This window comes from Phyllobates terribilis, unplaced genomic scaffold (assembly GCF_046119375.1).
Source record: "Phyllobates terribilis strain yellow unplaced genomic scaffold, ASM4611937v1 Scaffold_5__5_contigs__length_657084704, whole genome shotgun sequence".
NCBI classification, from domain to species: domain Eukaryota; kingdom Metazoa; phylum Chordata; class Amphibia; order Anura; family Dendrobatidae; genus Phyllobates; species Phyllobates terribilis.
Window position 1 is genome coordinate 220,581,995 of NW_027362765.1, and position 25,302 is coordinate 220,607,296.

Sequence of the window (25,302 nt, forward strand, 5' to 3'; positions counted from 1 at the left end):
TAAGTTATGGCTTTTGGAAAAAGGGGAGGGAAAAAAAAACAAACAGAAAATTGCCTGGGGCTGAAGGTGTTAAATAACAATTACCTAATGTCTGCTTTTCAGTAGCACAATTTATAAAATGTTTTCTTTTGTTAGGATGTTAAAAAGGTTTAAGAATGTAGCACCAATTTTTTCAAGGAAATCTACCCTAACCCACCTCTTCAACCTGTCACTAAAAACTGGTGTTTTTCCATCAATACAGTTGTATGAGGGCTTGTTTTTTGTAGGACGAGTTGTACTTCTGAATTACACCATTGATTTTACCATATAATGTACTGGAAAACATTCCAAGTGCAGTGAAATTGCAAAAAAAAGTGCAATGCCAAAATTGTTTTTTTATTTACCATTTTCACTATATGGTAAAACTGACCTAGTAATATGATTCCCAAGGTCAGTACAAGTATGGAGATACCAAATATGTATAGATTCTTTTTTTATTTAAGCGGTGTGAATAAAAGTAAAAGTGTGAATTTTGGAGGAAAAAAATAAATGAATTTGCTTAATGTCGCAGATCAGCTGTCATGTGCATGGAAGATGCCATCTCAGCATCAGAGCCTGCAAAGGAAGGGGACACAAGTCAAAGGACATGAAGTGGTTAAAACATTGTTGAAATTATTTTTTGATTTCACCTTCCCTTTAAACAAAAAAAATTAACACTTATTACAATGAACTCCAGAAAAGTAGCTTTCACAGCAGAAGAAAACTTTATTTGCTCTACAAAAGTGAACGTACAGAAACATTCTACAAAATGAAAAATTTCGACTAAAAAAAAAATAATAAAGCCCTGCATACACAGTACAAACGTTTATTTACAATGTCAGCAGCTAGACTGAAATGGGAACAACAATAAAGGGAATCTTTCACATTTGACCTATCTAAACTATGAATATGGTAATATAGGTTATAGACAGCTGAAAAAAAGTCCTAGCTGTGTGCATCATAGATGCCTTGCTGTGGAGAAATCATTTTTTATTACTTTAAACAAATGACCTTGCAGGTTCTGGGGAGGATGTTACCTGTAAGACAACTCTGCCTCCAGAGCTTGTTTTAAATAGAAGGGGAAATTACCAGTCAGACAAGTAACTAACACAGAACAGGAGAAATGAAATTTGTCTTCTTGCTTCTCGCAGCTCTGCTGTATTGCAATAATGCCACCCTGTCTGCTTGTGAACTGTTAGCTGAAAGCAACCTGCAGATGTCTCCAGTATAATCACACACAGCTCTGCATTGAGATCAAGATAGCAGAGAGCAGCCATCACACTGGTAACCATTACATAGCACACAGGTTGCACTGGTAACTACCCCTTCATGTAAAACAAGCCCTGGAGGCAGTTATCATCCAGGCAGCATCCTCCCCAGAACCTGGAAGAGGTCATTTATATAAAGTGATAAAGGATTTCTCAACAAGGCATTTATGAGGCATACAGGTAGGACTTTTTTCAGCTGTCGATAACCTGTAAACCCATATTAATAGTTATATTAATAGTTTAGATAGGTCAAATGTGGTGACAGATTCCCTTTAAAACTCCTCAAGCACTGTAGTTTAATACTTTATACCATCAAGAAAAAAAATACAATGAATTTCAGTGTGTACATAGAATTCACTGTGGTAATTTGAAAGCATTGTTTACTATATTAACACACTGTACTAAACTGAAGGGGAAAAGACCTTTCGTGCTAAGACCTTAGAACTAAAAATTTCATGCAAAAGAAATTATTGCCATTATATATGTACAAGGCTGACATCCTTCTGTTGCAAGGGTATCACAAAGTGAGGACATGCCTACACTGAAACATTTAACAGGGTGATTATCTATGGGAATCAACTTGTGGGACTCAGTCCTAACCTGGGCAAGTAAATCTACTTTCCTACTCTGGGGAACTGGAACGAGACCTGGAACTGGCAGCAGAGGCTGGGCGTGGAGAAGGTGACTCTTCCTTGCTAGCAGATGGTGGGATAGGAGATTTAGACAGGGATCTGGCATCACCTTTACCATTTTCCCTTGGTGAAGGAGATCTGGAACGACTATGAGAAGCTCTCTCCTGTTTAGGGTTTGATCGACTCCTGGAACGATCCCTGCTTCTTGATAGACTACGAGACCGGTCATTTTCTCCGTTGGACTGACTTCTGGACCTCTCTCTGGAATCTTCCCTATTTCCTTTTGATGGACTATGAGATCTCTCCCGAGACCTCTCTCTAGATCTCTCCCTATTACCTTTAGACTGACTGCATGATCTCTCACGAGATCGGTCCCTCGTTCCCTTGGATTGACTACGTGATCGATCCCTAGAATGATCTCTTCTACCTTTAGATTCTCGTTTGCCTTTGGAGTGACTTCGAGAACGCTCTCGTTTGCTCTTAGAACGACTACTGGATCTATCACGTTTTGATTTACTGCGACTACTGGATCTCTCACGTTTGGATCTGGGGTGGCTGCCAGAACGATCACGTTTTCCTTTAGAATGACTACGAGACCTCTTGCGTTTTCCTTTTGAGTGGCTGCGGGATCGAGATCCATGTTCTGATTTGGGTTTGCTTCTTGAACGGGACTTTCTCTGCTTTGATGGAGATCGAGAGGTTTCCTTACTTCTAGACCGAGATTTGGACCTAAAACAATAGATTGAAATGAAATGATGGCAAAGTAAAACTCCTTGCTTTATCTGAAAGTTTACACCATTTACTGCAGCATAAATCTGTATAATAAAATACAAATTAGTATTAAAAGCCATTCATTGTTTTGTTAAAACAACAAAAAAAAACCCTTTACCTTGACTGACTCTTAGCAGGTGAATGTGAACGGCTCCGTTTTACTGGAGAACGAGAGCGGCTTTCCTTAGCTGGGGACCGAGATTGACTTTTCTTAGCAGGGGAATGAGAGCGACTTTTAGCTGGAGAACGGGAATTACTCTTTTTTGCTGGTGAACGAGACCTGCTCCGCTTAGCCGGAGAACGTGAACGAGTCTTTTTGACAGAACGAGAACGGCTTCTGGATCTGCTATGGCTGCTACGCCTGCTTCTGCTGCGAGATCTTCTGCTTCTTGATCGTGACCTACTCACCCCACAGAAAAAAAAAAGTTAACCGAATATACCCCTTGTCTATAAATTGTAGTACACTTGCCACAAAATGTCTGCATTACCTTGACCGGCTTCCAGAATAAGACCTCCTGTGGCGTGTTTTACTTTCAACCAGGCGAATTTTTCTGCCATTTATCTCAGTGCCATCCAGTTTTTCCAGAGCCCTCTTCATATCGGAATAAGATCGAAATTCTATCACACCCTCATTGCTGCGCTCTTTGTGCGCATCTGCATAGGTAACCTCACCTGCTTGCCTCATAAAATCCTGCAGAGAAAAAGAAAAATAGTTAGAAAACTACAGGGGCTGATTGACTGCCCTTAACCCCTTCCCAACATGGCTATTCTCAGTGTTCTCCTTTCAAGAGCCCTGACTTTTCAGTTGACAGCCATATGATTGCTTATTTTTGAGGTAAGAGTTCAAAGTGCGGCAAAATTGCAGAAAACAAGTGCGCAGTTCCTCAATTTCTACGGGTGGAGGGGTTATTTACAATATTCATTTTACTGGATACCAAACATTGAGGGTTTTTTCCCAGAAGTGGTCAAAATTTTGGGGGAAATTTGTAAAAAAAAAAATAAATATTTGCTTGAGTCTCATCAATTGTGTGAAGGCTTCTTTTTTGCACCCTGAAATACTTTGCTTGTATGCAAAAAATGGGTTCAATAATGTTTTGATCGCCTCTTATTGTTGCAGCAGCCCAAAAACTGCCAGAATTGCATTTTTTTTGTTAAGAGTTTACAGATCAGTTTAACTTCATATTTTCATACATCAGACTTTTACAGACGTAACTACCACTTTTCTTTTTTTCTAATGGGGGAAGTGGGCGATTTGAATCGTTATATATTTTTAAAAACATTTTTCACTGTTTAGTTTCTGTATTTTTTTTTCGGTCTTCTGACAACAGCTATAACTTTTTTTTTCTACAAAATAGCTTTATGAGGGTGTGTAATTGCAGGACAAGTGAAGGACAATATTCTTTTACCATATAATGTACTGAGAAACAGGAAAAAAAAATTAAGTGCAGTGAAATTTTGGCTTTGCTTTGAGGGTGTTCATTGTGCAGTAAAAGGACTTGGAAAACATGATTTTTCAGGTCAGTACGCAGATACCAAACATGTTTTTTTTAAACATTTTTTAGTTAAAATTTTGAATTTTGTAAAAATAAATAAAAAATTAGGCTTGTGTTGCAATTTTGAGACCTGTTAATTATTTTTCCACCAACTGACATGTTTGAGGACTTTTTGTGCATCGAACAGATACATAGATATTTTGGGCCAAATATGTTTTGATCGCTTTTTTATTGCAATTTGTGGGAACTGCAGTGACCAAAAACATTAATTCTGGAGTTTAGATTTTTCCATTTTGGATTCACTACAAAAGATAAATATTTTCAGATTATTATTATTTCAGGCAATTACACACGCAGCAATATCATATGCTTTTTTTCACATTTTATATTTGTTTTCTTTGAGGACTTTAACCTGTTATTGATCCTAAAAATACACTGCAGTACCACAGTATTGCAGTGTTTTGTGAAATCACCAGTCTTGTGAGGTCCAGCCACAGGCCGGGCCTTAACAGGAGATTTCTCATGGCAGGTACAGAAACCTTCTGAAGGCCTATGGCTGCCATAGCAAATGATCGGAACCTAAATTACATCACACAAGTTAAAGGGAGCCTGTCACCTGAAAAAAATAGTTCAACTGGCAGTTTGATTAACCCCATATCTGCAGGTTAATAGGTTTTTAAAAGGTGACAGGTTCCCTTTAACAGCCGCCATGTTGAAGTTTCATAAATGCTGCAGTCTGATTTACCAGAGGCATTTAAGGGGTTAAACTGATGTGATTGTAACTACAGTAGCTCTGATGGCAGTTACTGTCAGGAGCCAGCTATGCAACAGAGCCAACACATGTGCTACATAGGGCAGGATTCGCACAAGAGTCTGCTACATACAGCGTAGTGCATGAATACTGCACATGTTCGGTGGCCATATTAAAGGGTTAAAGTCCTGTAAACAAAGTAATTTTCATTGTCTATTGGTAGACTCCATTTACTTTACTTACCTTCAGATCCTGCCAACTACACCGACTAGAGAGGTTTTCCACAATAAGTCTGAACTCTGTGCGAACAGGTGGACCATATTTGTCTCTGCCAGATCTTTGGCTCCTGTAGCCACCTTTACACATAGAGAAAAATGTCAGGGCTGCATACCAACTGCACAAGGTATTATCTAATGGTTTGTGTTTTGGGAGGGCTTTAAAACTAGAGAATGAGTTTCTTTAAATAAACCTCCTTTTGAAGCCGTGACTCTGGCAAGTGATTAGCAGCAGGGATGTTTAGTTACTCACTCCGTTCTGCTGTGTTAAGAATGGGCATGATTAAAGAGTGCACTCAGTCAACCTCAGCACCAAAATCTTACAGGAATTAATGACATTACAAGGTTTAACTTATTACATGCATTTCTACAAAGTATTTACAAGAGATGCCAGTCACTTCATTATTAAAGGCAGGAGGTATAAGTGGCACTTGGAAGCACACGCAAGGGGGGAGGGCACCTAGTCCAGATTAAAGCCGGTTTTGTCTAACCCTTGTAATCCTCACCATCACCCTGCGTCTAATGGCAATAGGCTGCTGTCGTCATGGCTTCCGGTAAGGTCAGCCAAAGGGTCATAGGGCAAGGGTCACACAATGTTTGGAAAGGCCAACCAGGAAAGGCAGTCATCTTAAGCCTCAATGGTCTCAGCCCCCACTGGTCTCTTTCAAATTGAAACATCAAGGACGGTTAAAAAGGATTTTGGAATTCAACATGCAAAAAGGTTAAGAATATACAAGTTAACAAAAATACATTCATAATACCATTCTATTTGCCTCCCACACAAGAATTAATGTCCTACCCGTAAATTACATCTTATGTTGTAACATTACCACCTGTGATGTCAGTGGGTTTAAAGTTACCAGTGACAACACAGAAAAAAAACCTTCACCCATTTGTAATTTATCAGCCCATGCTGTTCCTCCATGCCCTTTCATAGTATAAGGGTTCAGAACTGGAGAGTGGGCAAGAAACAATCTAAAAAAATTATGATTAAAGAAGTTTTGTCTGGGAAAAGTGTGCTAAAAATTCATAAATACCTATTCTTACAAACTGAAAAATCCTTTCTAAAGTGACTGCAATGGGTTGTATGCCACTTGAAGACCTGTGGGCACTGTATATTATTCCTGGCAGGCTGACTAGCGGCAAACCTAGCACAAACCAGCATAAGCAGCACTTGACCCATTTCTTAGGGCCCCCATATACAGACGAATGTCAGCCAAACACGCTGATAGCTTCAAGTTTGGCCAACCATTTAATGTGTATCTGGGTCTCCAGCCGACTGATTGTCAGCAGAGATTTTGATCATGCATATCCGATTACTGACTACCAATCACATTGTTGTACCAGAGATAAGCAGCTGTCTAATGTGTCAGCCAGTGTCACTCTCAGAAAATACAGGAACACTAAGCCAAACAAATCCTCTTGCTTATGGGAGTGTTTGCTGAGATGGCTGATGGTCAAACAATCGGCTGAAGGATCATTCAGCCGACAACAATCTAACGTTTATAGCCAGCTTTATTTCTGGCTATGTGATGGATCGACCACAAGTCCATACTGGTTACCCCTATTCACCACAGTAAACAGACATCAGCATATTCTATCCTGAAGTTGAAAAAGGGCTAGCCTGTCAGATGAAATGTTGCTAATTTTCTGTATGCGTTGCTAAATAAAGAATGTACCACTGGATGGAATATGATAAAGTCCGTTGAGGTTTACCATGGTAGTGGTAAACCTGGGCATGCACAGTCTCCTAGCAGTCTAAGGTTTTAGGAGGCACAGACCAGAGCTGCAGCATCAGCATCAGCACAGCAGGAGAGATTCCTACTATAGTGGTCTGTGCCTCCGGTATTAATCCCTGCCTGTGCAGGTCTTTAACAGCCCCATCTACATTTTAGCACACAATTCTCACAACAGACATTCTACTTTACATTTGTGGATAAGGCAAGGTTGACATTTGCATTGGCATTCTTACTGGAAGAAAAAGTGCAACATGCTGCACTTTTTTTAAAAAAAATATTGGTCTCCTAATATGAAACTGAACAGACCCCATTATAGAGAATGGGGTTTATCTGGTACAGTTTATAGCAGAGAGGATGGATGTTTCCCATGCGCAACAGAAAACCAGAATACAATACTCTAGTGTGTGAACCTAGCATTGTCACTAGACAAAGCAAGCATGTGTTAAATAAAGGTATTTATGAATTTATTTATACTACTGTTTTCACTTTTCCTGGACAAAACCCATAAACATTTTTACCCAAGTGCAGCAAGAGCCCTCTGTTAGTCTATCAACAGAAAACATGATTTTCCTGTAACACTGAGCAATAATGTACAGAAAAGCTAGGACTTGTAAATTCTTGTTTGATTAGAAGTCTATTCCAGCTATTAAAGGCAAAGAATCCAAAAGCAACTGCTCAAACCTGCCCGTTAGCTGTGGAAGAGCAGCTGCTTCCAGATTAAAGACTGGGACCAATCTACTGCAATAATCAAAGTCTAAAACAACAACTTTTTTCTCCATCAATTGTTAATTAACATACGCTTCCCAGCTACTACAAATTCTATTCCACTGTCTTGTCTGTACATATAAAAATGCAATACATTTCATAGCACAATTACAGGCAGAATCTGGGTTTTGCCTGTAATTTACCAACCTCCACGCTAGTTCATTTTCTAATCTGTCACTACTTTAATTTGGAATCCAATAAAGCAGCACTTCGGTAGGCTACAGATTACTGTATCGTACCAGGCTAAATACACTATAGAGTATGTATTAACGATACACCAGCCTGCAGCCTAACGGAGTGGCGATCAATGTGAAGCTTCGCTGGAGGGAAATCAGAGACAAATTTCTATTCTGCAAACAGGTTGATAGCGTGGAAGAGGAGCAAAGGTCCAGAATGTGCCTTATAGATCTGTTGCTTTAATTGCATATGTTCAAGACAAAAAAAAAAAATTCACGTTACACCTGGACTTCTTGTGCTACATTATTATACAGCAAAGATTGTCAAACTTTCCCTAAGACTCCCCCACCAAAGCGCGGCTATCAAAAAATGCAATGCTTACTGCGACTTCCAAAGCTGAATCCATCTCTGTCCCGGCGTGGACCTCGGGCATGCTCTACTATCACACGCTCTCCACAAAGGTCTTTCCCATTCAGTTCATATACAGCATCATCAGCATCACGTGAGTCTTCAAACTCTACAAAACCGTATCTGAAATGACAAAAAGAAGATATTACAGCCTGCAAAGTACATATTCTCCAAATAAAGAGAGAACAGAAAATGAGAACTCAAATCAGCACTTAAGAGTCTAGCTGCTAAGACAGGTATCTATGCTGACTCAGTAATAGGTAGTTTTCAGACACTGGGCTGATCCAAAGATCTTAATTGTTTTAAAGTGGTGATCTACTATTAACAATGCCCCCCATCAATTTAAATGGTGTAAAAGTGTTTCTGTAAATACTTGCGTGGTTATAGTTGCCTGTGAGCAGCGATAATGCTGACCTCTCAGCAGGCATCATGTGACCTGGCTGTAGCTGGCTCAGGCATCCGCTGATGTCACATCAAGTTCCAGCTGCAGCTAGGCGTGACTCCAGCGGCATTTGACTGGTTGTCATTTGACTGGTTGTTCGAGGCACTTGATGGTTGTTTAAATCAGCCATTAACCACTTCGCACCAGAGCCTGTTTTTGCCTTCGTGACCGGGCCAATTTTTTCAATTCTGACCACTGTCACTTTATGAAGTAATTACTCTGGAACGCTTCAACGTATTCCCCTGATTCTGAGATTGTTTTTTCGTGACATATTGTACTTCATGATACTGGTAAAATTTCTTTGATATAACTTACGTTTATTTGTGAAAAAAATCAGAAATTTGGCGAAAATTTTGCAATTTTCTAACTTTGAATTTTCATGCCCTTAAATCAGAGAGATGTGTCACACAAAATAGTTAATAACATTTCCCACATGTCTACTTTACATCAGCACAATTTTGGAACCAAAATTTTTTTTTGTTAGGGAGCTATAAGGGTTAAAAGTTGACCAGCGATTTCTCATTTTTCCAACAAAGTTTACAAAAACATTTTTTTAGGGACCACATCATATTTGAAGTCACTTTGAGCGGTCTTTATGACAGAAAATACCAAAAAGTGACACCATTCTAAAAACTGCACCCCTCAAGGTGCTCAAAACCATATTCAAGAACTTTATTAACCCTTCAGTTGCTTCACAGGAATTTTTGGAATGTGGAAGAAAAAAATTAACATTTAACTTTTTTCACAAAAATGTTACTTTAGACCCAATTTTTTCTATTTTCACAGGGGTAACAGGAAAAAATGGACCCCAATTTTTTTTGTGCAATTTCTCTTGAGCATGCCGATACCCCATATGTAAGGGAAAACCACTGTTTGGGCGCACGGCAGGGTTCGGAAGGGAAGGAGCGCCATTAGACTTTTTGAATATAAAATTTGTCTGAATAATTAGCAGACGCCATGTTGCGTTTGGAGAGCTCCTGATGTGCCTAAACAGTGGAAACCCCCCACAAGTGACACCATTTTGGCAACTAGACCCCTTAGCGAACTTATCTAGATGTGTGGTGAGCACCTTGAACCCCAAGGTGCTTCACAGAAGTTTAGAATATTGAGCTGTAAAAATAAAATTTTCACATTTTTCCCACAAAAACGTTTTTCATCCCTTAATTTTGCATTATCATAAGGGTAATAGGATAAATTGCACCATGAAATTTCTTGTGCAATTTCTCCTGAGTACGCAGATACCCCATATGTGGGGGAAAACCACTGCTTTGGTGTACAGCAGGGTTCGGAAGAGAAAGGAGCGCTATGTTGGCTGGGATAGGTGGCAGACACCATGTCACATTGGAAGAGTCGCTGACATGCCGAAACAGCAGAAACCCCCACAAGTGACCCCATTTTGTAAACTACACCTCTCAAGGAATTCATCTAGGGAAGTAGTGAGTATTTTTTAATTTTTAAATTTATACCATTGGGCAGTGAAAAAAGCATAATTATATTTTTACCTCAAAAAAATGTTTTACCCTCAGATTTTACATTTTCACACAGGGCAATGGGTAAAAATGGTGCCAAAATGTGTCACACAATTTCTTCTAAAAGTGGCAATACCCCATATGTGTCTGTACCGTACCGCTTAGCCATACGGCGAGATCTGGGGGGGACGGAGTGCTATTTGACAATTGGAGAACAAATTATGGTAGAATAGGCATTTGGATTTGGGAGCACAACATTTTCTGAATTTCTTTTGGGGGGCAAGGGCCATTTCGCTTTTCCAGAGCCTTTCTGCTACCAGTAACTTGGAAGTCCCTTATATTTTTAACAGATGACAGACCTGAGTGGGGACTAGCTTTTTTTGAGGACTGAGTTGAAGCTTTTATTGGGAACATTTTATGTAACATTTATCCGGCGCTCTAGGCTGAGCACTTACATCGGGGTTTCCATCTAAATTTCCAAGTGATATAATTCAGATGAAACCCCTGCGGGATCCATTCACTATAATGAGGCAGCAGAGTTACTCTGGACTCCGTCTGACCTCTGTTTAGCGGTGTCCTTTTTTTCAGAAGTGCACAAAACTGGACAACCGCACTTTTATGCACGCCTAAAACTTCAGGAGGGCAAAGTTTGATCAGTTAAGAGATGCCCTTCACCTTATAGACTGAGATAGTATCTTCAGTAATAGGAGCACGGATAGAAAATGTGAAATTTTCAAAACAGTCCTACATAGTCACTGTAGAAGGTACATATCTTATGGGAATAAAAGGGCTAGGAAAAGGAGGAAGCCAATGTGGCTAAATAAGGAAGTCAAGAGGGCAATGAAAAACAAAAAAAGGGCTTTCGGTAAACTTAAACAAGAAGGCAGCGAGGAAGCGCTAATATCTTATAGGGAAAAACACAAAATCTGTAAGAAACAAATAAGAATAGCAAAAGAGGAGACAGAGACTAATTGCCAAGGAAAGTAAAACAAATCCCAAACTGTTCTTTAAATATATAAACAGTAAAAGGATTAAAACTGATGGAGTTGGCCCATTGAAAAATAACCTGGGTAAAATCATAGAGGGCGATGAGGGTAAAGCAAACCTACTCAATAGCTTCTTCTCCACTGTTTTCACAAAAGGAAACAATTTATCGGAGGAAATGCAGAGTGATAAAGTAAACCCTCCGCTAAATATCACCCACCTAACCCAGGAGGAAGTTCAGAAACGCCTAAATAATATCAAAATAGACAAGTCACCAGGCCCAGATGGCATACACCCCCGGGTACTAAAAGAATTAAGTAATGTGATAGACAGACCGCTGTATCTTATATTCAAGCACTCTTTATGGACAGGGACTGTGCCACTAGACTGGCGCCAAGCAAATGTGGTACCAATATTCAAAAAGGGGTCTAAAAGTGACCCTGGGAACTATAGACCAGTCAGCTTGACGTCTGTTGTGGGTAAATTGTTTGAAGGATTTCTTAGAGATGGTATTGTAGAATATCTTAATGATAATAACTGTCTAACTCCATATCAACATGGATTCATGAGGGATCGCTCCTGCCAAACAAACCTGATGGCCTTCTACGAGGAGGTGAGCTCACAGCTGGACCGGGGAGAGTCAGTGGATGTTGTATACCTTGACTTCTCCAAAGCGTTTGATACCGTGCCACACAAAAGGTTGGTATATAAAATGAGAATGCTTGGTCTGGGGGATAATGTGTGCAAGTGGGTAAATAGCTGGCTGAGTGATAGAAAGCAGAGGGTGGTTATCAATGGAGTAAGCTCAGGGTGTGTCAGGGTTACTAGCGGGGTGCCTCAAGGGTCTGTCTTCGGCCCTATATTATTTAATATATTTATTAATGATGATCTAGTGGAAGGGTTGCATAGTAAAATAGCAATATTTGCAGATGATACTAAACTTTGTAAAGTAGTTAATACAGATGAGGATAGGGCACAGCTACAGGAGGATTTAGATAAATTGGGGAGTTGGGAAAAAAAATGGCAAATGGGGTGCAATGCCGATAAATGTAAGGTCATGCACATGGGAAAGAAAAACAGCAGTCACCCATACATATTAAATGGGAAACCGTTGGGGAAATCTGACATGGAGAAGGACCTGGGAGTCTTGGTTAATAGCAAATTAACTTGGAGTGCCCAGTGTCAGGCAGCAGCTGCGAAGGCAAATAGAGTCATGGCATGCATCAGAAGAGGGGCATATGATGAGAACATTGTTCTTCCTCTGTATAAAGCGCTGGTAAGGCCGCACTTAGAATATTGTGCACAGTTCTGGGCTCCGGTGCTCAGGAAAGACATATTGGAGCTAGAGAGGGTACAAAGGAGGGCGACTAAGGTATTAAAGGGAATGGAGGGACTAGAATACCCCGAGAGGCTGTCAAAATTAGGCTTATTTACGTTGGAAAAGAGAAGGCTTAGGGGAGACCTCAAACATGTATAAATACATCAGGGGGCAGTACAGAGATCTCTCCCATGACCTGTTTATACCAAGGATGGTGACAAAGACGAGGGGGCACACTATGCGTCTGGAGGAAAGGAGGTTCCTGCACCAGCATAGAAGGGGATTCTTTACGGTCAGAGCCGTGAGAATCTGGAACTCTCTGGGAGAGGAAGTGGTGATGTCCAACTCACTTAATGAGTTCAAGAGAGGCCTGGACGCCTTTCTTGATAACAATAAAATTATATCTTACGCTTAGTTAATTAATCCAGGGATTTAATCTGACTGCCAGATTGGTGTCGGGAAGTGAATTTTTCCTCAATGATGTAAATTGGCCTATACCGCATGGTTTTTTTTTGCCTTCCCCTGGATCAACGCTGCGGAATAGCTGCAGTGCACAAGAAATAGGCTGAACTGGATGGACGCTTGTCTTTGTTCGGCCTTATAAACTATGTAAAAATGACACCGTGGGATCCCAGGCTAGACGGCGTCCACAGTGGTCTATATTTGCCTCATTACAGGGAATCTTCCGTCATGGGTTCTGGCTGAATCACGTATTTCAGAGATTTACACAAACTCTGGTGTAAGTGCTCAGCGCAGAGCACAGGATAAATGTGAGCAGAGCCATACTGCGATCTTTGGGAGACATAATAAACAAATCAGTAGCAGGTGAAGAATTGGTTTTATTTATTGTTTACGCCGCTCCTCGTGCGGTATAAGTGATGAGATAACTTTATTCTTCGGGTCGGTGTGATTACAGAGATACCAGATTTATATCGGGTTTTTATGACTGACAGCTGTCACACACTAAAAGACGCTTTTTTTTAGCAAAATCTAGTTTTTGCATCACCATATTTTGAGAGCTATAATTTTTCCATATTTCGGCCGACAAGAGTCATGCGACGGCTTGTTTTTTGCGGGACGAGTTGACATTTTTATTGGTACCATTTTTGGGTACGTGACATTTTTTGATCGCTTTCTATTCCGTTTTTTGGGAGATAAAATTAACAAAACCCAATTCAGGAATTGTTTTTTGAGTTTTTTTTATGCCGTTCTGCGTGTGGTAAAAGTGATCAGGCAGCGTTATTCTTCGGGTCAGTACGTTTACAGCGATACTACACTTACTGTATATTTTTTTATGTTTTGGCGCTTTTACACAATAAAACAAATTTATAGAAAAAAATATTTTTTTTGCATTGCTTTATTCTGAGCACTATAACTTATTTTTCGACTGATGGAGCTGTATGGCGGCTTGTTTTTTGCGGAACAAGATGACGTTTTCAGCGGTACCATTTTTATTTCTATTTTGCTTTTTGATAGCATTTTTTTCCACTTTTTGTTTGGCGATATGATGAAAAAGCATATTTTTTTGTTCCGTTTTTTATTTATTTTTATTACGGTGTGCACAGAAGGAGTTAATTAGTGTGACAGTTTTATAGCTCGGGTTGTTTTGGACGCGGCGATACCAAATATGTGTTCTTTTTTTGATTTTGTAAAAATATACGGATTTATTGATTTAATATTTTATTTATTTATTTTTATTTATTTTGTGATTTTTTTTGAACAGTTTAAAAATTTATTTTTTTTTTTTTACATTTTTACTTAGTTCCTGTATGGGACATTAATTTTTATTTTTCTGATCACTGATCTCATGTAATGTAATAGACATATTATATTACATTACATGAGATCTTCCCTGTTTCAGTCAGAGTCTCCTGTCTGGCTCAGCTTGCAGGCTGAGCCAGACAGGACACCATATATGGCAGAGCTGGAGGAGGTCATGTGACCTCCAGCTGCCATAGCAACCCCAGGTCCTGGAAGGTAATCGGAGGCAAGTAAGACGACCCCCTCTCCTCCTGCTGTCTCCTATATGCCACGATCACTATAGATCGCAGCATATAGAAGACAGCAAAGGGTTAACATCACTGGGACCTGATCCAATCAGGTCTCGATGATATCACCTGTCAGAGCTAACGCTCTGCACTGGAATCGCAGCGCTTGCAGGACCCTGGGGGTCCTGAGCGCTGCGAGACCACCCACCGTTTTTAAACGTCCGCGCTGCACAGAGCCCAGGCAGCGCGGACGTTTATGTACAGTGGGCGGTCGGGAACCGGTTAAGTAAGGAGAATGTTGCGGGCTGGGTGCATGAGTCCACATCAAAAGCAGAGACATGGCCGATGACGTACACGTACGTCATTGGTTGTAAAGAGCACTACCAGTTCACTCACGGATTTGAAAAGTGGAGTATAAGGAAGGCACGAAAATCTAGTAGCTGGTTTTAAACTACCCCTCCAAGGCTTTGTTCACACCAGTTTCCTAATTCCGTTCTGCTCATAGAGGCAGGACTAAGATATTAAACATTAACAATCTGTGACATGCCAGACACGAGCAGCACCCGGTAGACCTTGTTGACTATAATAGGGACCATCTGGGTTCCAGCATTATTTTTTGACAGATCGTTGACAGGCAGCCAACAATATAGATTCTGAGTGAATAAGGGTGTGAATATTATAATAAGGACATTAATTCAATCTTCAGGGCTGGCTACTTCCACACCTACCATGGCTATCACATATAATGTCTGTAAAGCGCTGTGGAATTAATGGCTAGATATATATATATATATCTATATATATATATATATATCTATCTATATATACTGCTCAAAAAAATAAAGGGAACACTTTAAACAACAGACTAACTCCAATTAAATCAAACTTCAGTGAAATCAAACTGTCCACTTAGGAAGCAACACTGACAATCAATTTCACATGCTGTTGTGCAAATGGAATAGACAATAGATGGAAATTAATGGCAGTTATCAAGACACCCTCAATAAAGGAGTGGTTCTGCAGGTGGGGACCACAGACCACATCTCAGTACCAATGCTTTTTGGCTGATGTTTTGGTCACTTTTGAATGTTGGTTGTGCTTTCACACTCGTGGTAGCATGAGATGGACTCTACAACCCACAGAAGTCGCTCAGGTAGTGCAGCTCATCCAGGATAGCACATCAATGCGAGCTGTGGCAAGAAGGTTTGCTGTGTCTCTCAGCGTAGTGTCCAGAGGCTGAAGGCGCTACAAGGAGACAGGCCAGTACACCAGGAGACGTGGAGGGGGCCGTAGGAAGGCAACAGCCCAGCAGCAGGACCACTACCTATGCCTTTGTACAAGGAGGAACACTGCCAGAGCCCTGCAAAATGACCTCCAGCAGGCCACAAAATGTGCATGTGTCTGCACAAACGGTTAGCAACCGACTCCATGAGGGTAGTATGAGGACCAGACGTCCACAGATGGGGGTTGTGCTCACAGCCCAACACCCTGTGCTCTTCACAGATGAAAGCAGGTTCACACTGAGCACATGGGACAGTCTGGAGACGCCGTGGAGAGCGATCTGCTGCCTGCAACATCCTTCAGCATGACCGGTTTTTGGCAGTGGGTCAGTAATGGTGTGGGGTGGCATTTCTTTGGAGGGCCGCACAGCCCTCCATGTGCTTGCCAGAGGTAGCTTGACTGCTATTAGGTACTGAGATGAGATCCTCAGACCCCTTGTGAGACCATATGCTGGTGCGGTTGGCCCTGGGTTCCTCCTAATGCAGGACAATGGCAGACCTCATGTGGCTGGTGTGTGTCAGCCGTTCCTGCAAGATGCAGACATTGAAGCTATGAACTGGCCCACCTGTTGCCCAAACCTGAATCCGATTGAACACATCTGGGACATCATGTCTCGCTCCATCCACAGACTGTCCAGGAGTTGACGGATGCTTTAGTCCAGGTCTGGGAGGAGATCCCAAAGGAGACCATCCGCAACCTCATCAGGAGCATGCCCAGGCGTTGTAGGGAGGTCATACAGGCACGTGGAGGCCACACACACTACGGAGCCTCATTTTGACTTGTTTTAAGGACATTACATCAAAGTTGGATCAGCCTGTAGTGTGTTTTTCTACTTTAATTTTGGGGCGATTCCAAAACCAGGCCTCCATTGGTTAAAAAATTTGATTTCCATTGATGATATTTGTTGTCAGCACATTCAACTTTGCACATTACAAAGTATTCATTGAGAGTATTTCATTCAGATCTAGGATGTGTTGAGTGATATATATACACATATACATACAGTACATACACATGTACATATACAGTACAGACCAAAAGTTTGGACACCTTCTCATTTAACCCCTTTACAGCCTGTGACGTATTAGTACGCACAGGCTGTAATCCCCCGGTTCAGTGAGGGCTCCGGCGGTGAGCCCGCACTGAACCGAGCACGTCAGCTGATTATTACAGCTGACATGTGCCGGCAACAGCCGTGGGTGGAATCGCGATCCATCCGCGGCTGTTAACATGTTAAATGCCGCTGTCAATCTCCGACAGCGGCATTTAATGCGCGCTTCCGGGAAGGGCGTCGTAAGCCCCGCCCATCGGCGACCCCCGCCACGCGATCGCAGGTCACCGATGGGTGGGCATGACAACCCAGGGTCTGCAGCAGACGCATGCGGTTGTCATGAGCTGGTCGCTATGAGCGCCACCTAGTGGTCGGCGCTCATAGCACAGGACCATTTCTGCTGCATACAGGAGATCTGCTGATCCCCTGTATGTAGCAGAGGCGATCGGACAGTTGCTGCTTCTAGTCTCCTATGAAAACTATAGAAGCAAGCAAAATGTGAAAAAAAAAAAAGTTTTCAAAAATATAAAAAAAATTAAAAAAATATTAAAGTTTAAATCACCCCCTTTTCGCCCCATTCAAAATAAAAATAAAAAAACCCTACATAGACATATTTGGTATCGCCGCATTCAGAATCGCCCAATCTATCACTATAAAAAAAGAATTAATCCGATCAGTAAACGGCGTAACGAGAAAAAAATTCTAAAAGCCAGAAATACAGTTTTTGGTCGCCGCAAAATTGCAATAAAATGCAATAACGGGCGATCAAAACATCCGATCTACCCCAAAATGTTATCAATAAAAACGTCAGCCTGGCGCGCAAAAAATAAGCCCTCACCCAGCCCCAGATCCCGAAAAATGGAGACGCTAAGGGTCTCGGAAAATGGCGCTATTTTTTTTTTTTTTTTACCACATTTTGGATTTTTTTTTCACCACTTAAATAAAAATGAACCTATACATGTTTGGTATCTACGAACTCATAATGACCTGGAGAATAAGAAAGGCAGGTCAGTTTTAGCATTCAGTGAACGTGGTAAAAATAAATAAAAGAACGTGTGGTATTGCACTTTTTTTGCAATTTCACCGCACTTGGAATTTTTTTCCCGTACACGATATGGTAAAACTAGTAATGGCGTTGAAAAGTACAACTCGTCCTGCAAAAAATAAGCCCTCACATGGCCATACTGACCAAAAAATAAAAACACTATGGCTCTGGGAACAAGGGGAGCAAAAAACGAAAATGCAAAAACGACAAAACCCAAGGTTGCGAAAGTGTTAAAGATTTTTCTGTATTTTCATGACTATGAAAGTTGTACATTCACACTGAAGGCATCAAAACTATGAATTAACACATGTGGAATTATATACTGAACAAAAAAGTGTGAAACTGAAAATATGTCTTATATTCTAGGTTCTTCAAAGTAGCCACCTTTTGCTTTGATGACTGCTTTGCACACTCTTGGCATTCTCTTGATGAGCTTCAAGAGGTAGTCACCAGAAATGGTTTTCACTTCACAGGTGTGCCCTGTCAGGTTTAATAAGTGGGATTCCTTGCCTTATAAATGGGGTTGGGACCATCAGTAGTGTTGTGTAGAAGTCTGGTGGATACACAGCTGAGTAGACTTTTTCTTGCCATAATACAAATTTTAACAAGCAGCCAAGTAAAGAAAAACGAGTGGCCATCATGAAGACATGAAGCTCAGTCAGTGCAAAAAATTGGGAAAACTTTGAAAGTGTCCCCAAGTGCAGTTGCAAAAACAATCAAGCACGACAAAGAAACTGTCTCACATGAAGATCGCCCCAGGAAAGGAAGACCAAGAGTCACCTCTGCTTCTGAGGATAAGTTTATCCGAGTCACCAGCCTCAGAAATCGCAGGTTAACAGCAGCTCAGATTAGAGACCAGGTCAATGCCACACAGAGTTCTAGCAGCAGACACATCTCTTCAACTTAAGAGGAGACTTTGTGCAGCAGGCCTTCATGGTAAAAAAGCTGCTAGGAAACCACTGCTAAGGACAGGCAACAAGCAGAAGAGACTTCTTTGGGCTAAAGAACACAAGGAATGGACATTAGACCAGTGCAAATCTGTGCTTTGGTCTGATGAGTCCAAATTTGAGATTTTTGGTTCCAACCACTGTGTCTTTGTGCGACGCAGAAAAGGTGAACGGATGGACTCTACATGCCAGGTTCCCACCGTGAAGCATGGAGGAGGATGGTGTGGGGGTGCTTTGCTGGTGACACTGTTGGGGATTTATTCAAAATTGAAGGCATACTGAACCAGCATGGCTACCACAGCATCTTGCAGCGGCATGCTATTCCATCCGGTTTGCGTTTAGTTGGAACATCATTTATTTTTCAACAGGACAATGACCCCAAACACACCTCCAGGTTGTGTAAGGGCTAATTGACCAAGGTGGAAAGTGATGGGGTGCTACGCTAGATGACCTGGCCTCCAGTCACCAGACCTGAACCCAATCGAGATGGTTTGGGGTGAGCTGGACCGCAGAGTGAAGGCAAAAGGACCAACAAGTGCTAAGCATCTCTGGGAACTTCTTCAAGATTGTTGGAAGATCATATCCGGTGACTACCTCTTGAAGCTCATCAAGAGAATGCCAAGAGTGTGCAAAGCAGTCATCAAAGCAAAAAGGTGGCTGCTTTGAAGAACCTAGAATATAAGACATTTTCAGTTGTTTGACACTTTTTTGTTAAGTATATAATTCCACATGTGTTAATTCATAGTTTTGATGCCTTCAGTGTGAATGTACAATATTCATAGTCATGAAAATACAGAAAAATCTTTAAATGAGAAGGTGTGTCCAAACTTTTGGTCTGTACTGTAAATTATATATATATATATATATATATATATATATATATATATATATATATATATATATATATATATATATATATTAGATGATTTACCAGCTCAAACAAGAGCTGTGGAGACATTTCAGCTAAATATAGCCTTTTTCAAGCAAAGTGCAGAGTATACAGGTGAGGTATATATCAGATCATCCATTTGTAGGACAGTTATAAAATGCAACGTGCAAAGTGCATATAAACATACACTACATATACATACATGGATCATAATGTATAAAGGTTTGTGATTCATAAAAATACATACACATTTGTTCTCATGATATAGCTCAATTCATAATAAATGACATAATAGATACAGGTGTCCAGAATCAAAGAAAACAAGATTGACCCACCGCATCAGCATGTGAACAATGCCGAAAAACGGCGTCCCTAGTGACAAACTGCACATGTCAGAGTTACTGTTGGAAAGAGGAAGCGACCACGCTGGCATACAGGCGAAAATTCGACACTGCGCATGCACCAATGACGTTGCTGGCGGATATGACGTAGTTAAGTGCGGAAGTGGTATAGGCGCCATCTTTAATATGGTGCATATGCACACTATTGCTTAAGTGTCTATATGATTATATAGTATCAGCGCCATTTTTTGTGGTATGCCCACAAGAATCGTATATATTGGGCTATTACCATATATTAAAAGGTAGATAGGGTCTGAACTATGAAGCCTTAATATACATAGCACATGGCAGTGATAATAGGCAATAAGGGCAAAGGTGCAGTATTATATATTTTTATATTTAAAATGGGAACACAGTAGGATTTTGTTGGGCTTGAGAAAGGTCCACAATTTTGGAACAAAACGTTGCCACATGGGCTATTAAACCTGATCACTTTATTCTATTCTGTGTGCTGCCTCCATATTTTTGGGACAGCCAGTCATGTAAACAGGAAATGTGCCAATAACATGGTGCTGTATGGGGACAGAACAAACATTAAACATTATCTTGCTCTATTAGCTTTCACCGGCTTGTATAAACAAAGTAGTAAACAAATATCTGCTGCAAATACTGGTGTTGACCAGATAAACGCTATTTTAGGGTATGTGCACACGATGCAGAAATGCTCAGGATTTTTTCCTGAGCGTTTCTGCATCTCTCTGGCAGGAAAAAACGCATGCGGATTGTACATGCGGTTTCCTGCCAGGGACATGCGGAAATGGAGCGGTCTTCACTGGCATTTCTGCATGCGGGTTGACAAGCGCTTCCAAAGCGATTTTAGCATCACTTGGAAAGTGCTTGTCAACTTCACACTATATAAATCCATGCAATCGGCATGGATTTATATAGTGTGTGAATGTCAAAAAATAAATATATACTTTACCCTCTGATGGCCCCCGGTGTCCGGCTTCGCTCGGTCCCGGCTGCCGACAGTGAAGACTTTAGGACCTTCCGACGTCAGCGTCACGTGACCCGTCACATGACTCTGACGTCAGCAAAGGTCCTTCTTCATTCAACCGCGAAGTGCGGGGAATCAAGCAGGAGCGCTGCGCGGGCCGTCAGAAGGTGAGAATATATATATTTTTTATTTTATTCTTTTTTTTTTTAATGGTACCTGGGTCTGGATGAGAGTCTTCTCATCCACACCCGGGTACCATCCGCACATTAGACCGCATGAAAAGCGCATCAACATATACAGTGATGCGGATTCCATGCGGTCTAATGCAAGTCAATGGCGGCAAAAGAGCAGCGTTTCCGCAAAATTAATTGACATGCTGCATCATGGGTACAGCACATGCGAATTTCAATTGGGGAACATTGCTGCCCTTCTACCATGCGTTTTTCATGCGTTTCCGCGGCGTTTACGCAACTGCAAAAACGCATGAAAAACACATCGTGTGAACTCAGCCTTAATGTGTTTTCCCCATTCATTTAAGTGGTTGTGTAAAGGACATATTGATTCATGCTATGGCAACTCCATTTTGTCTGCTTGCCTCAAAATCATGTTATTATACTCTTTGCATAACATACATTCTTTCCTCTTGATTCACAGGCAACTTTCCCACACTAACCTTTTCTCTCAGGAACATTCTATGAGACACCCTGCTCCTGTTATCTAGCTAGTCTGAACCGGGATGTACGACCTTGTAACTTTCCACCATGTACCGAACTAACGATAATATGACCATATGTGTATTTCCGTAATAATTGTACTAACATTGGTTCAAGCTTGTAGTATGGCTAAAGGTGATTGGATATTAATAAACTCAAAGCAATATAAAATGCTAAGTAGAAATAAACGGGGTTAGAGATTCTTGAATCCCCCCATATAGAGCTTTGCCTCCGTCTGGTTTTCTATTGGATTGCGCAATCAACATTGTAAAATAATTTGACACTCACTTGGTCAACCGTGAAGGGCCATTACTACCCTCCCTCAACAGCTATTTTAGGACATTAACATTGATGACCTATCCTAAGGCTAGGCCATCAATGTCTGATTGGTGGGGGTGCAACATCCAGCACCTTCACTGATCAGGTGTCCCCGATGTGGCAGCAGCCAGAAGTACACAGCGCAGGTCCATTGACGGAATAGTGGCCATGGCCAGGTACTGCACATCAGTCCCCTATTGATTTGAATAGGTGGCAAATGTGCAGCTGCCGGCCACTATACAGTCAACTGAGCTACGCTGCTCCATAAATGAGCAGTTCCAGCTGCCACCGACTCTGGAAACAGCTAATCGGTGAGGACCAATCAGACATTGACTATTTTAATGGATAAACCATCAATGTTAAAGTCACGGACTACCTCTTTAAAATGCATGAAACCGCTGCAAAAAATGCTGAAAGAATTGACAAGCTGAAGTTCTTAGCTTAAAATCTGCAAGGAAAAAATAAACATGTACATGAGATTTCAGAAATATTCACTTTGCTGGTACAGTAAAATGCTGTGGTTTTTGCTGCAAAAATGTGATGTGTGAACGTAGCTAAACAATTCCTATTGAAACTGGGTGTCCCATAAGTCAATGGGGCACTGCTGCTAAAGAAAGGTTCGTGTTTAGTGCGCATTCTGCAGAACACATACATCTGAATTGAAAATATCTATTCAATAAATTGCACTGCATATGGACTAAAATGGGCAAGAATTTTTTTTTTGAACACCGTGCTCGATTACGGTCAATGGCAGATGTACGTCTCTAAGTCTACCACACATTTTTAATAAAGGTAATTTGTTGAGAACAAAGGTTTAACAAAAAAAACATATGTAGACAGCCATATTACATAAGATATGTTTACTAAGAAATTCGTTTGCATACGTTTTTAATCAGCACGCCCGACAAACATGTGACCCATCTAAATCTCCGTTCACATCACCGTTCCAGTTCTGTTCCATTTAGAACTGAAAAATGGAATGTGAAAAACAGATACATAATCATAACTGATGGAAAAGGTAGATAGACCCCACTGATTGTCAGTGTCAAGGCTTGTTTGGTGTCAGCTGTTTAGAAATCATTTCTGCATGCTTTTTCATCACTTGTAAAATCTGATAAGACAGACGGATGGACCTATAGTTATCAATGGGCCCTTCTACTTTTATTTACATCAGTCATCAGATCGGTTTCCAGCACCAATTTGTCTGCTCCTCTGATTGCCAGAAGGGGGATATGAATGTAAGCTATGTAGCAATGCAGGACCTGGGCCCAGGTAACTAGAACTAAAACTGCTGCAAAGAAGCTCTGGAGCAGCCAGATCCATCTTAAAGGAGCCAGACACTGGTTGCCATAGGCAACTGTGCCAATTTCTGACCCCTCTTCCCACCACATTCAGGCTATGTGCCCACGATGCAGAAATGCTGCAGATTTTTTCCGCTTCTCCCTGGCAGAAAAAACGCATGCAGATTTTACATGCGTTTTTCCCGCCAGGTAGAAGCGTTTTTGCATGCATTTCTGCATGCGGGTTATCAAGCGCTTTTCCAAGCGATTTTAGCATCACTTGGAAAAGTGCTTGACAACTTGTTCACACTATATAAATCCATGCAACCGGCATGGATTTATAGTAGTGTGACCAAGTTAGTTAAAAAAAAAAAAAAAAAAAAAAAAAAAGGTAAAAAATAAAAATTATACTTATCTTCCGATGTCCTCCCGGTGTTTTCTATGCTGCGTCCGGTGTCTTGGGCGGCGTGAAGGACCTGCGGTGATGTCATTGAGTCATGTGACAGGTCACATGACTTACGTCATGGCAGGTCCTTCATAACATCGCGACCCATACAGCAGACCAGACGGAGAGGAGAAAACACCGGGAGGACATCGGAAGGTAAGTATAATCTATATTTTAAATTCTTTTTTTTAACAGGTTCTATGGTACCCAGGTCTGGATGAGAGTCTCCTCTCCTGCAGACCTGGGTACCATCCGCACATTGAACTGTGTGATATCCGCTTGTGCAGATGCAGTGATGCCGATGTCACGCGGTCCAATGCAAGTCAATGGCGGCGATTACGCTGCGTGTCCGCAAAATTAATGGACATGCTGCGGATTGCTCCGCAAAGATAATCCGCAGCAGAAATTTCCGCAGCATGTGCACAGCACATGAGGATTATCATTGGGGACCATGGGGCACGTATTACCAAGTGTTTTTTAAGCTTTTTCACTGCGGAAATTCCACGGCAAAAAAGCTTGAAAAACGCATAGTGGGCACGCAGCCTTAGGGTTACGATATACAAGCTTTCTGCAAACGTTACCATGGAAATCAGCAAACAATTCGGAAATGTGATTTCATGGTTGTATTTTTTTTCTATATTAAATACAATTGGGGCTAAAAATCATTTTTGCCATTTGTTTCATTACAAATGTTGCTCCATTTGCTTTTACAGGCCGATTCCCTGCACTCTCTACTTTGGTGTGGGCCATAAATCAGCAGAGAGAAGCTCAGAAAAAGAAGTTTCCAGTGCTCCATCAGACTACCTGGCAGCTCACTGAGGGATTCTCAGATGACTCATTCTGCAGCCATCAATACACAGCATACCACAATGGCTATAGACGGCAAATCGAAGTTAATGAAGCCCAACTACAAAAAATCATTTTAGCCCCAACTACAAGCATTGGTGGACACATATAACCGTCAATTTAACGATCCTTTTATTTTCCCGCCTCCTGTGGTGTATTGGGAGCAGTTACACACAGGAATCGCATATTGTGACCTCATGTTCCCGCCTATGACGTCACGGCCGCCACATATCCGTTACACGCAGCACAGCCCCGCACACGTCGCGCCTCCACTCCCCACTGCTAGTAAATGGCGCCCGTGGACTTTGTTCTTCGGTAAATGCGAGCAGCAGAATTACATTTCATCACACAGGCCCGAAGCCTGGCTGCAAACACTGCGCCTATGCGGCAGCTCATCCGTCCTTACCCGTTCTTCAAGTCCACCTCCAGGAGTTTCCCGTAGCCTCCGAAAAACCTCTGTATGTCTTTCTCCCTGACGTGATAACTGAGTCTCCCGATGTAAACACGCGGCATGGCGCTGACCAAGAAGATGGCGGCCTCAGCTCCGCAGCAGAGTGACGCGACAAAAGCAAGAGGGAATGCTTTATAAACTATGTGGGCGTGGTGCTAGAACGCAGCAGTGTAGCGCATGCGCGGTTTAGCAGTAGCGTG

General features: G+C 41.4%; 1 protein-coding gene across 1 annotated transcript; it reads right to left on the reverse strand.

Annotated features, from left to right (window-relative positions):
- Positions 1 to 720: 720 nt before the first annotated feature.
- On the reverse strand, positions 721 to 25,242 carry SRSF6 (serine and arginine rich splicing factor 6). The gene is made up of 6 exons (XM_073683820.1): positions 25,058 to 25,242; positions 8,272 to 8,420; positions 5,177 to 5,289; positions 3,178 to 3,380; positions 2,808 to 3,089; positions 721 to 2,647 (listed from the first exon to the last, which is right to left on the reverse strand). The coding sequence occupies exons 1-6, from the start codon at positions 25,162 to 25,164 to the stop codon at positions 1,909 to 1,911; spliced, it is 1,593 nt and encodes a 530-aa protein (XP_073539921.1). The 5' UTR covers positions 25,165 to 25,242; the 3' UTR covers positions 721 to 1,908.
- Between the last annotated feature and the right edge of the window lie 60 nt (positions 25,243 to 25,302).